Below are 12,645 nucleotides of genomic sequence, written 5' to 3'. Positions count from 1 at the left end.
TTGGTTTCTAAAGAGTAATTTAAATACATTAGTAAATCAATGACATTGGCAGTTTGATGGACTATGATGGAGCAGTCCTCATCTGAAACATCATCTTTAAAACCTGCAAAGCTCTGGCAACTGAGCTTTTACAACTTTACTGTGTTGTTCGTTTTTTAAACTTTATCTTCCCTCCCCCACCCCTCAAACAGCTTCTAGTGTGTGTTTATCCCAGCTTACACTGACAAGAGGTTTCTCTCCTGCTGGACTGGCCCTCAAGCCCTCTGGACTCCCCAGTGTCCCATCAGTGTGAGAAAGAAGAAAGGCTTTATTTGGCCCCTCTCAGCCACAGAGAGGCAGGAGGTGTCAGTAACGTGGCTGAGGAGAAGCTCTGCTCTACGAATGTACAGATACAGGCTCAGAAAGGAGACAGTGCTTTTCTTCAACAGGAGCGACCAACATTTCTTTCCTTTTACCTGACTGGCATACTCTTATATCTGGAGGGGTGTTAGCCACCCTGAACTTAAAATAGGAAACAGTGGTTGACATTTAGAGAAAAGCAAGACATTTTTGCCCCAGGAAGTGCTCCACAGGGTCATATAAAATGATCACATCTTTCAGCACCAAGTCCTACCTCCCTGAAGATCTGACCTCAGGCAAAGCCAAGCACTGCTGTGAAAGGAGCTGGATCCACCAGGAGATGTGCAAGTCTGCCCAGCCTGTCAGCCTGGAGTGCATTCTTGTTGGGACTTCTGTCAGGTTGGACTTCACCATTCCAAGGGATTTCATTTGCAGTTAAAGAAAGAACAATCTCCCTGCCTTGAGAACATCTAGAGAGTTACCTTGTTGCCTTCTTCAGTAATAAACAGCTCTTTGCTAAAGTCATCCTTCATCTACACAGTAAATAAAAATGTCAACTGAAGTGAGTTCCTGTTTCTCAGCAGTCAAGCAATACAGTAAAACTCAAAATAATGTATTTAAACAACGATTTTGAGAAAGAATGCAAACCTTAAGGAAGTTTTCATATAATCATTGCCTCTCAGTTGATCAACATACAAAGTGATTTAGCTGTGGACAGGATTTAGAAGGCTGATACTCAGATCATCTTTAGAGACAAAAAAAAAAAAACCAAGACCTCATCAAAACCATTGATTCCATCTCTCTTCACTTAACACCTAAAGAACATTTCCAGTTAAAAAAACTGCAACTTCAAGAAACGAAAACAATCCTCCTCAAGTTTGCCTGTTTAATTTTAATTCTATTGTGTAGGTGACCTTACTGCTGTCAGGCAACATTTCTCACCTATTTAAGAAGGAATTCAACTGGAAATGCTAAGATTTTCAGCTGACTATTTTTATCTAGAGGAAAATAACCTATCAATCAAACGGCAGAAACATACTTGCTAGTCAAAGTTGGGTTTATTTCTACCATTCCTGCCATACATCAACCAGGCACAATAACGTGTCTTTGCAGAAGAATTAGCCCAACTGAGACAGCCGTAGTGAGCTCACATGGACTTTTATGGCATAATTCCTTAGTTTTTAGTTGCCTAAACACAAAGCTTGGGTTTCTCCACTACATTCACAAACTGTATTGTTTACAGAGGCAGAACAGGTAGAAATGTTCCCTTTATGTTGTAATTCTCACTAAGACCATGTAGTCCTACACCAGTCAAAATGCAATGATTCAGGCTGCCAAAGCAAATGTTTACCTGGGACAAAGAGTGAAAGAGATTGAAGCATTTACAAGCAGCTCATATCTATCTTTCTAAACCCAAACACTCAAAAATCATAACTTTGAACCCTCTCCTAAATCTCCCAGGATTTTGAAAGATGTTACCTTCAAAATTGTGGAATATTACATACTGTGATGTTCTCCATTTTAAGATATTTAGATAGAAAACCAAGTTTTTATCAACAGTTCAGAGACAGAAGCTCCACTAGTGGGAAAAAAAACCGCATTCCATATTTATATGATTCCTGGAGGCTGATCTTTAAAAATAGTCCAACCATTACAATTCATCACATGTAAATTCATGGGACTTGGCAACTACGTCAATGTCTCTAGGGATGATGGAAGAGGAGGAGAGCTCTTGGCTAAGTGGGTTAAACGTTCTTTTATTTTTTTCCATCTCTTATTTATTTACTACTTCTTTATTAAATAGAAGGAGCATGCTGAAAGTGATTTCTTAAAAGAAGCCCATTGATTCGCTCCAAGTGTTTTGGAGACGTGTGCTTACCAATACCCCACACTAAGTATTCTGACACTCATTCAACAAAACTAGATGCATACTGCAGAAAGACAAACTAGAAAATAAAAATATTTTTTCCCTGAAAAACACGTCCTTTCTAAGACTGTTGCCCATGGCAAGTTAGGAGTGAAAAGTCAGGTTTAATAAAAGTACAGGAGAAGAGCAGTTTCAGAGTAGCTGTTCATTTTCTTTTGTTGTTAAAGGCAGAGAGAATCCCATGGTGCCAAAACAAGTGCAGTATTTTGTGGTTGCATTCTGTTTTTCCAAAACAGAAAAACTAATCTTTATCAAATTTACAAAATCAAGAGAGGACAGGTGGAGGGCAGATTATTACTCTCTGCATTCTAAAATGTAAAATAAGAGAAACACAACAGTTCCTACCTAGCACAGACACCTGCTGTTCCAGACACGGTCAGTGCTACAGCTCAGCTTTGCTTGTGGGAGTTCAGCCGCACCTTTGCTTTGTAATTCCACAGTGCTGGCTGACAGCTATTATTATTTGGTGCCTTTGCACCAGAGCTTACAAACTCCAGGCCATGCAGGCACACAGCGCGGCGAGGCCCCGAGGAGGCCCAGCAGCAGAAGGCTGCCAGCATCACACACCACCCTGCAGCACAGCTTTGCTATCAGTCCCACCTGGCAGTCCGTGTGCAGCCCCACCAAAAGCTGTGATCTGCAGAGGCTTTCAGACACAGCTGTCAGAAGAGCCTTCCTCTTGCATGCCAATAACTGAAGCTGATCTACAATTTACGCTTCGCTGTGTACCAGACTCCTACTCCTGAGGAATATTTACCATCCGAAAACAAAAACACTGCCATAAGGTGTGAATAACATCAAGTCCTTTGTTTAAGAGGAAATACTGTGACTGGCTGATATTTTCCAACACTGCAATAATTTTATAAAAACCTACAAACAGAGCAACTTGCACCATATGATTGTGGCTCTCAGGCCTGCCACCCCCAGCTCTGCTCCAAAATGAGCACAAAGGCAATCAGAAGAACCCAGCACAGCACTGTTTTTGGTCACAACATTCATTCTGGTCATTCTGGTGGCCAAACTGGAATGAAGTCAGATGGTTACAATTGTTTGCTTCTTTTTTTCTCCTTCAGATTAACTTGGATATTGAGAAGTTTACACTATTATGTACACAATTACACTATTACCCTAATACAAATGCCCCTGTTTGTTGCAGGGCAGTTGGCCTTTAAGAGTCCCCTCCAACACAATTCTACAACTCCAATTTCATTGCCTAATCTCCATGACTGTTCCTCCACGGGGCTTGGGGAGATTAATACATGCAAGAGCACTGCAGAGCTTTGATAGCACGTTACAACATCTATCTCTTGAAAGTACATTCGGGAGAGATGTGGATCACCCAGAATATTACTGCAGAGGAAAATCTAACACTTTGCATTATACCTAAAACATGCTGCAATAGGATGATTCTAGGGTGCAGCAGCAAATAACTCTGTTGCTTGGTGCACGCATTTGGAGCGAAAATACACACAGCTTTTTGTTTCCTGTCAAACAACTCAGTTAATTTTGGTGTTAAAGCCAGCTGTCATAACATCCACTTACAAGGTTTGCATCCATTATTTATTCACCAAAAGAGGAACTATAACTAAAAAGAAACAGAAAATACTGCATAGAAAGATTGTTTACGCTTAGATCTTTTTACTCACAACACAATGGAAAGCACAGCAAAATGGCAGGGTAGCATGATCTTAAGCTATATAGAGTAAGGGTCTGCTTGGATAAAAGAACAGAAGGCACAAAAATAAATTGGGGAAGGAAAAAAAAAAAAAAAAAAAAAAGCTGCTTACCTTCAGAAGAGCTCAGGTACACAGGAATCTCCAACAAAACCCCCCTGCATCCACTGCTAACCCTTAAATGAGGTCTGGGAAAGGGTGGATCCTGGCTCCTCCCCTTCTGGTCACTCAGGTGTATGCAATCGCCTGGGCTGGCCTTGCCTTCCCACCAGGTGCTCAATCACCGGTTCAAGCTGTGACTTAATATTCTCTCCACACTACTGCTGTCTACTCCGTACATGTTATGTTAAATTCCACAATCAGAAGCATAAATGAATCCATAAATAAATCCCAATAAATCAGAACCATAAATAAATTGTGTTCATATCAGAAGATGCCATTATTTCACCACTGGGAATAAATTTAGCCCAGTGAAGTCACTGACCACAAGAAGCCCATGTATCATGTTCAGCACTGGGGTTCCTGCTGCAGCTTTGCAACACAGCCTTTGCAAAGACAGCACTGCTACCTGTCTGAGCAGATGGAGCACTCGTGCCATGCTGCTCTGTTCACCATCCCCTTCTTCTGCTCTGCCACAGGGTCTTAGCTGGCACAATGACTTCATGCTGTGTCCAGAGCCAAGAAAGCTCCTTAAAGCATACAAAGCTCCATCAACCTGGAGATAGTTTTGGCTGCTACAGAGCTTGCTTATCCCAGATAAATTTCTGAACTGCTTCCCTACCTTTTTGCCTACAGAGGAATAACACCACTTTGAGGATAGCAAAAACAGTCCGCAAGCCACCTTGGCACGTCCCTTTAGTTACACTTTATATGTCAGCCAGTATTAACATTTCTGCCTTACCTTTGTACAGAGTATCTGCGTCCTCAATTGGAAGCTGCTTCTTGGCAGCTGCTCTGCGATAGACCACGTGTGTTCTGCCTCCTTCCTCCTCTTCCTCACGAGTCCCCTTCTCCAGAGGTTCAATGAAAAACTCGTCCTTGTCCGTGCGAATCATGCCAGCCTGGAGGAACAGGGCAGAGATCGAACATTTTGTGTTACTGCACACCCAGCTGACACTGTGAGTAAATAGTTACAGTATGCTTAAGCACACATTAGTGTCCTCTAGAGAGCAATTAGGATGCAGAAAGGAAGCCAGGTGAATTCCTTATTAGAGCAAAATGAAGTTCCATTTCCCCGACTTGACAAGAAAGGACAAAAGCTAAAACCCTGAACCAAAGGGATTTCTCCTTAAACCAGATGAGCGAAGCACAGGTCTGAGAACCTGTCTAGGAAATACCACCTCAATTAGAAACCAGCTACAATGCAAGTTAATATGACCTTGGCTATCTGTCAGCCACAGACTGCTCCAGTGCCTCCTATCTGCTAAACAGAGGATGGGGTCAGTGCTGTAAGCTGGTCCTGATGGGCACTTCCACAGCCAAAAACTGTAGTCAGCCTTTCTGTTCAGAAGCAGAACAGAAGTGCTACAGATTACATGCAGGCAAATAAGCGCAGAGATTATTTTCCCCTTGACACAAAGCGTTGCACTGACAAAAAAGAGAAATAAAAGAACTCTTTCAAGAATTAGCCATAGCTCCTTTTGAGAAAGGTGCCAGCAGCACTTCTGCTAAGAGAGAAAAACTTATTCAGCCTGGAACGGCTGCCCTGGTATGGAAAACTGAGACATTTACACTACTACAGAGCATCTCAGAGGAACATCATCCGAATGATCCTCAGCACTGAGCACAGCAGGGAATCCACCACAGAGCCTGAACACCTTGAAGAGGTATTTCTGTTGTTTTCATGCAGGTGGAAGAACTGGGCACCGTGGTGTTCCACACGTGTCTCCCACATGCAGCCCTGCCCAAGGGCACAGGATACATTGGGCAGCAGTTCCCTGCAGAGCTGGTTGGCTTCAGTCCATTTTTCTGCATATATTTCCAAATCTTTTTGAGAACTTCAAGTGGCAAAAAGTTACCGTGTGAATTGAAAGCCTTACTGTTCATGTGGAATAACTTTAAACTGTTAAAGTGAGAAAGCCAAAATGAGCTTCAGAAGAACCTCCCTCCTCATCACACTCCTGCCACTCTGCCCACTGAGCACACCCAACTGACAGGACTGGACTGGGAGCTTCTGGATGTGATGACAGTTCTCAGGACCTGTGCTTCTGGGACCCCCAGCCCCGCTGGGAGAAACTCAACCTCAGGCTTCCAGGAGAAGCAGTTTGCCTGCCTCAAACTCAGTACCCTCACTTGAAACAAGCATCATCTAAAACACCCTTACCATATCCCAGCAGTAAAGTTCTCATACAACTCATATTTTTCCTTCTACAAGCAGCAAACTGCATTTCTACCACTATAAATACAGTCTGTTCTTCGGTTCACTCCTTGGAAAAATGTCAGGTTCATTTGTCATGTCTTAACTCACATTAGGCAAGATTTCCAGTCCCAGATTTCATGTATGTAATGCATACAGAAACAGATTGAAGAGGAAGGATTAAAGAAGCAAAATTATATCGAAGCAATTTAAACCAGTGCCATCCTGCCTGTAAGAGAGGAAACTGAATTTGAAATCCTGTCCTGGTTCTTCTTATCTAATTTAGATTCTACATCAGGCACAGAAAAGGTGAGACAGGCTCAGCAGCTGAAGGCAGCTAAAACAAGCAAGTGCTCAACCCAGAGAGACAGCCACTCATATTCTGGAGTGTTTTGAGGAGTACATGACAACTTCAGAACTGAGTTACCCTTCATTCTCCTTTTAATACTTATTTTACGTGTATATATGCCCACATACCTTCTGATATTGGATATTATATTCAGCAATGCTGAAGTCTTTTAATGAGAAATGCACAACTAAGGATGAAGAAGGAACAGGCATTTGCATGCTTACCTGCACAGCATACAACGCACGTGCCATACACATGCCCAGGAGAAACACATGGACATCCAATGAAAGAACAGGATTTTGCTTTTAGCAAGTAAGATGCATTGTTGCAAACATGTTTCTACATATTTCTGGACTTTTTAAACCTATTATTAAACCTCAGCAGCTAATGCCAATTCTTAATTGTTCATGCATTGTTTAAAATGCAGTCCATACCTGCAGGACGTGCAGAGGGATGTGCCAATGAGAGCCTGGAGTTCAAACCTTCCATGGAAATTACCAGGCAGACAACTTCTGTCAGATCTGATCTACTGCTTTCTACTGGTTTTAGAAGAACAACTTTTACAATTGTGTGTATTTGGATTGTAAAAGAATTATATATTTTTCTATAGATTCTACACAGTTTTTCAATTAGTCAATTTATTCTTGTGTCTTAAGTTGAATTAAGTAAGAAAATATGGCTTTATTTAAGAGTTTAGGAAGAAAATTCATTGAGACTGCAAGGCAGAGTTCCCACAGCAATCCAAAGTTCAAGCCATCTGCCTAAGAACATATCCACAATTATACAAGGCCCATTCACATGGTACTCCTGCATTTCTCCACCACGCAATTCCTTGCCAGTTCAAGTGAGAGGTTTAACCTCTTCATGTTCATTTCTCTACTTCTTAACTACCATAACAACAGTCTTGCAGGATAATTCAAAAGGCTGACTTATGTTTTTTGCCAAGTGCTTTGAATTTGAAAAGCTCAGGATGAATTGCCTCACGATTTTCTTCTGATAAAACTCAGAACATCTCAAAAAAAGCCACCAGGAAGCTGCGATTGCTTGCAGGCACCAGGTGTTGCATTGTTTGAGCAAATTTGTGCCTTCCTTTCAATACTGGCTGGACTAAGAAGACTTGAGAACAATCTTGGATTATCCTCCATTTACTCCAGGCAATGTGCAAACAGAATTAAGCCTTTCAGTTCTCAGTCTCTTCAAGTTCTGGGCAGAACAGCTCCCAGAAGCTCGCAAGGAACTGCTACCAGCACTGCCCCGCTCTGTAATGCCCATTGCCCATCCTGGCAGTGCTGCTCATGCAGGCTCAGGAACATGCCTGTGGTGTCCCCTCACAGCCACGCAGATGCTGTGTTACACAGCCAGGAGCAGGGCCCAGCCTCTGTCCCACCAAGCCTTTACATCCTCATCTTCTGGAGCTTCTAAGTTCAAACTAAAGTGAGTGTGAGAATATTGCAAAATAATGATGGCAGCTGTGACTGTGTCCTGTGACTAATAAAAATACAAATTAATTGAAAATGCATTTGTCTTTGGAACACAATGAACTGTAGCAAAGAGCCCACTATTTCCCAAAGCAGGACATCCCCAGGCCTTCCATCCAAGGGTTCCCAGAACCCAGCAGCAAATTACTCTAGCCAGGCACTGCTTAGCACTCATTAATATGCATTAAAGGCAGAAGACACTTAATCAAAAGGAAACTGCAGTTCAAAGAATCAAAACCTCTGCTGAGGTTAGCAAGGCAGTTATTTGGAAGTGAAAGCCACTCAGGAAAAAAACCCGTAAGGATGGCAGAGTGACTGCCCTGTCTAATTAAGACAAAGATTATATTGATAAGGCACAGATGAGTTCATAGCGACACACAGGGCTGGCATTAGGGCTGCACTAATCTCTTTGGGGGGCAATGGAGCTCCTGTGCCCTTGAAGACCTGCCAGGCTTTCAAGGACCAGAGGATCTACAGACACCCATAAGCGTGAGGATGGCAGGGGCTCTTCCCTACCTGCCCAGCTACACAGGACAAGGCCACCCCTCCCCACAGGACCTGCTGCCCCATCCCCGCAGCCAGGCCTCCCAGCAGCTCTCCCTGCACAGCTCTGTGTTGGAGCAGACCTCACCTCCTCAACACCCCGACCCCACTCACATTTCTAAAGGCATTCTTTAAAAGTGTAATTTGATAGAAAAACTGCCTGGCATATTTAGGATCTACAGAAAATCCCGAGTTTTAGAGCTTTACCTCCTGTGGCTAATTAAATGTGCACTCAGTGAGCAACTTAATTGTCTCCTCATTCCCATTCCCATCACAGCTCCTGTTCTAGGCTGTAATGAAGCAACCCGTCTAACTGCTGCTTCAGACTCCAGAGCTTCAGCCTATCCTGTAACCGCAAGTTTAATTAATGTTCATTTTCTTCCTCATTAGTACTGCTTTACAAAGTTTCTCATTGCCATATAAAGGCAGATTTACTTCCCAATCTCCAGGCGTGTGATACAGATATGAAGCTAAAATTAAATGTGAGCAAACCTGAAATTAATAATAATTTTTACAAAATCTAAATGTGTGCTTATTTAATTAAATCTACAACCTACAAAACCAGAGTGTTTCATAGAAACTGTTTTTCTGTAAATAGAGAGTTCTGGGTTTTTTGGGGGAGAGTGTTTGATTCTGAAAAAGTAATTGCCACATAAGGCAGAATTTGGTTCTACCTGTGCAGAGCCAAATCCTAAATACAGCCCTGAACTTCATGGAATCTTCCTTGACACCAAAGGGAGGTTTGGGCTATCTGACCGTTAAGCTGAGTGCTTGGTTAGCAGCCTGCACTCCCTATGATGTCAGTGAATCCTCCAGAGGGGAATTTGCAGTATGGTATCCTCCCAGCAATCGATTCTCAGAGAAGCAGGGACGGGAGATTTGCATTTCACTGTACAGTTGCCAGAAAACATTCTGTAAATGACTCAAAAGAGAAAATATTTATATTTGCAGGACAACAGATCAGACAGGGACTTCTTCCACTTCTATATCAATGTGTGCTCTAAATATACTTCATTGCTTTACATTTGACTAAAATTGGAACTAATATGGCACTTTCAGCAGAGAATCTGAAAGCAAATTGAATGTGTTCTTTTTATTTAAGATCCTTCTCTGGGTCTTTGAGCTGCAGGAATGGGCTTTTTCCAAACAGTAACAGATGTGTCCACCCAGCACTGAAGTGCAGAAATGTGGTTCGTTCAATTGCATTGCAATGGACCTGACACATAAAGATCTCAGATGAGTGGAGCGAGATCACCGAGGAAGCCTGGGTAAAACCAAGGACACAGCACAGACCTTCCAAACTCATTCCATCCCATATGGGATTTCTCACCATTTCCAGTTCTGCAATTTATTTATTCTCAATCATGAAGCATGTTGATGTAGGAGCAGGCACACTTGGCTTTTTGTTTCTATTTAGGTTCATTTATGTAGACAGTAATTACAAAAGAACCTTATGTCATGTTTACATTGGATGCTTTGAGGATATGCCTTGACTTACTGAAGCACTGCACTTTGCTCTGAAGGAGTTGCACCAAACCCTTGGAAGATGGTGCCCCTCGCAGTGCTGTGTGCTGCTGCTCTCCTACACCGCACTGATTTGTTCAGTTCCAGGCAGGACGTAGAAAGGCAAAAAGAGAAAAAGATTTAATTGAACATGTTTTTCTTGCTGTCACCCTAGAAGGACTATTTTTCAGCTTTTATTTCCAAGTCAACTTGTGATTAAGTTGCTTTATTTTCCACATTTCCTCAGAATAATTATGTATACAAAGAGGAGTTGCATAGATAGCTTGATAAAGAAGCAGAGCTGTATGAAAGCTGCATGTTTCTTAGTGTCCCTATTCATCCTCTGCAGAATGGAGTTAAGGTCACATTTTTAATGCATTTGGGACCTACTAATGAAAAGCAGCACGCAGAAGAGCCATTTATACTGAGTGCTTTCATGACAGTCTGCTTTCTCACAGTCCTTGTAGCACAAGGGAGAAACATAGGGGCATAAGGAAGATAGAAATACAGAAATATGTGTCTGTATGCTTCCACTGCTACTGAAAATAAAGTTTTGTCCATGGAGCCCAGCTCAGTCCCAACTACTGCAGGTGTGATTAATAGCAGCAGTGAGACAAATTTGCAGCCAATATAACCTGATGCTAACAGACATGCATTAGTTTGTAGTAGATGAGAATCTGGACTCAAACCTTGCATATGAATGCCATAACTCATTTTGAGTTTTTAAAGGGGGGATTTGTGGTTTTTGAAGAGATGCAGCCATGGGACAGCCTGTGCCTCTGCCCCACAGCATCTGCCGCTGCACTGCCTGCTGCTCCCCTCTGAATCCTGGCACCAGGGAGGAAGGCTGCGTTTCCAAAGTTTAACCACAGGGAAGCGTGGCTTTATGCAAAGAGAGCCTCTGAAGCAGATACAGCCTGCAGAAATGCAACAGAGCCTCAGGAGCGGAGAGAAGCCCAGCAGGATCCTGCAGCTGTGCAGTGACACAGCACTGCTCCTTTGGCAGGTTTTGGCTCAACCTTTCTGATGCTTCCAAAGAGCCAAGCTGCAGGGCCTGGTACAATTCTGGAGCTTTTCTTTTTTTTTTTTGCCTTTTTTTTTTAAACAGAGACCAGCAGTTTTTTAGCTAAAATAATGTTCCAGCAAGAGCATTTTGGAAAAGACTGTAGGTCTGAGGTCCCCAGGTACGTGTAATTCCAAACGAGAAAGAGGTGAGTTATTAAATAGCTGTTAAGGATGAAAATGATAAATGCGGCAGATCGTGCTGACTCAGGGGATTGTAAACTTGATTGCTGCTGTTGCAAGCAGGGAATAGTAAGTGAGGTTCCCTGCAACAGAGTTTCTCAATTTTAATCTTTCAGAGGGGAAAAGCGTGAATATTGAGTCCATGAATTTGCTAACAGCAAAATCCAAAAGGATTAACTTTTCCACTTCAACACAAGGAACCATTTGAAATAAAGCATTTCTGAGGTCACTCTGACAAAACACGCACTTGAGTTCTACCCTCAGCAATAAAAATGGATTGCTATTCGGCAGGAAAACAAAACCAATCCAACTGGAGAGCTCTTCAACTCAAATTCTCACAAAATGGGGTGGCTGCTATACAAGTTTCTGTTCAAAAATACATTTCCTTAAGGCACAAATCATCCCACACTGAAGCCAATGGGTGTCACATCCATAAATCTCAAGGCCAGGATTCATAAATGGGTTCATAAATATTCAAGCAGTTTAGTCTGACCTTCTGTGTGAGACAGGCCAAAGACTTTCACCAGAGCCTCACTGCAGCCTCCCAAAAACAGACACCATCCAGAATGCAGCAGGGCTGGATCGGGTCCATCAGTGGGTGGGAAACAGAGTCTAAGCCTTTGCTATAAGTAAACAAGATAAAAGACCAAACACTGGAGGGAGAGGATTTACTGTATTTAAATATATAATTACTGTATTTGTATATATACATACATATACTTCAAAACGTATACATGTAATTCATTTGAGCAGAAACATTGCATTTAAAATAAGATTATTTCAATGCTTATAAATATCCTGACTCTTCCCTGTAGAAGATGTCCCTGCAGCACCATTTCATATTCCCAACAAGCTGCTGAATGCCGACTCCAGGGCAGCTCGCTGCTGAAGCAGGGCCACCCCGACCTGCTCTACCTCTGCTCTGCTCTCTCCAGAGAGGGCATGGCAAGGCAGATCTACCCCCCATCGTGTCCTATGAAGATGTGCACCTTGAGAGACCCAGCGCTCCCTGGACCCCAACTTCTGATGTCAACCAGTGCAATGAAAGCCGGATCCCTCACAAGTATAAAACTACAGTGAGGAGAGAGCTTGCACATCCTATTGGCTCTGCTGTGCCCCACAGCCCAAATCCAGCCATGGGGTGGCCTTTGCAGCTCCTCATGGCTTAGGAATCAGACAGCCTCCACCTGCTAAATGTGATTTTTTCTTAAAGTGATGCCTCTGAGGGTGAA

The 12,645-nt window shown here is 42.7% G+C and overlaps 1 protein-coding gene across 1 annotated transcript in view; it reads right to left on the bottom strand.

The window, feature by feature from the left end:
- The window catches only part of ADAMTS2 (ADAM metallopeptidase with thrombospondin type 1 motif 2), a 168,454-nt gene that overhangs the window by 101,445 nt on the left and 54,364 nt on the right, over window positions 1–12,645 (bottom strand). Inside the window, exon 3 of the mRNA XM_052689458.1 lies at window positions 4,841–5,000. Within this exon, the coding sequence (XP_052545418.1) occupies window positions 4,841–5,000 (160 nt within the window). The remainder of the gene's footprint in view (window positions 1–4,840; window positions 5,001–12,645) is intronic.

Source organism: Tympanuchus pallidicinctus, unplaced genomic scaffold, assembly GCF_026119805.1.
Source record: "Tympanuchus pallidicinctus isolate F22 unplaced genomic scaffold, pur_lepc_1.0 scaffold25, whole genome shotgun sequence".
Classification (NCBI taxonomy): Eukaryota; Metazoa; Chordata; class Aves; order Galliformes; family Phasianidae; genus Tympanuchus; species Tympanuchus pallidicinctus.
This window is presented reverse-complemented; position numbering and strand designations above follow the sequence as displayed.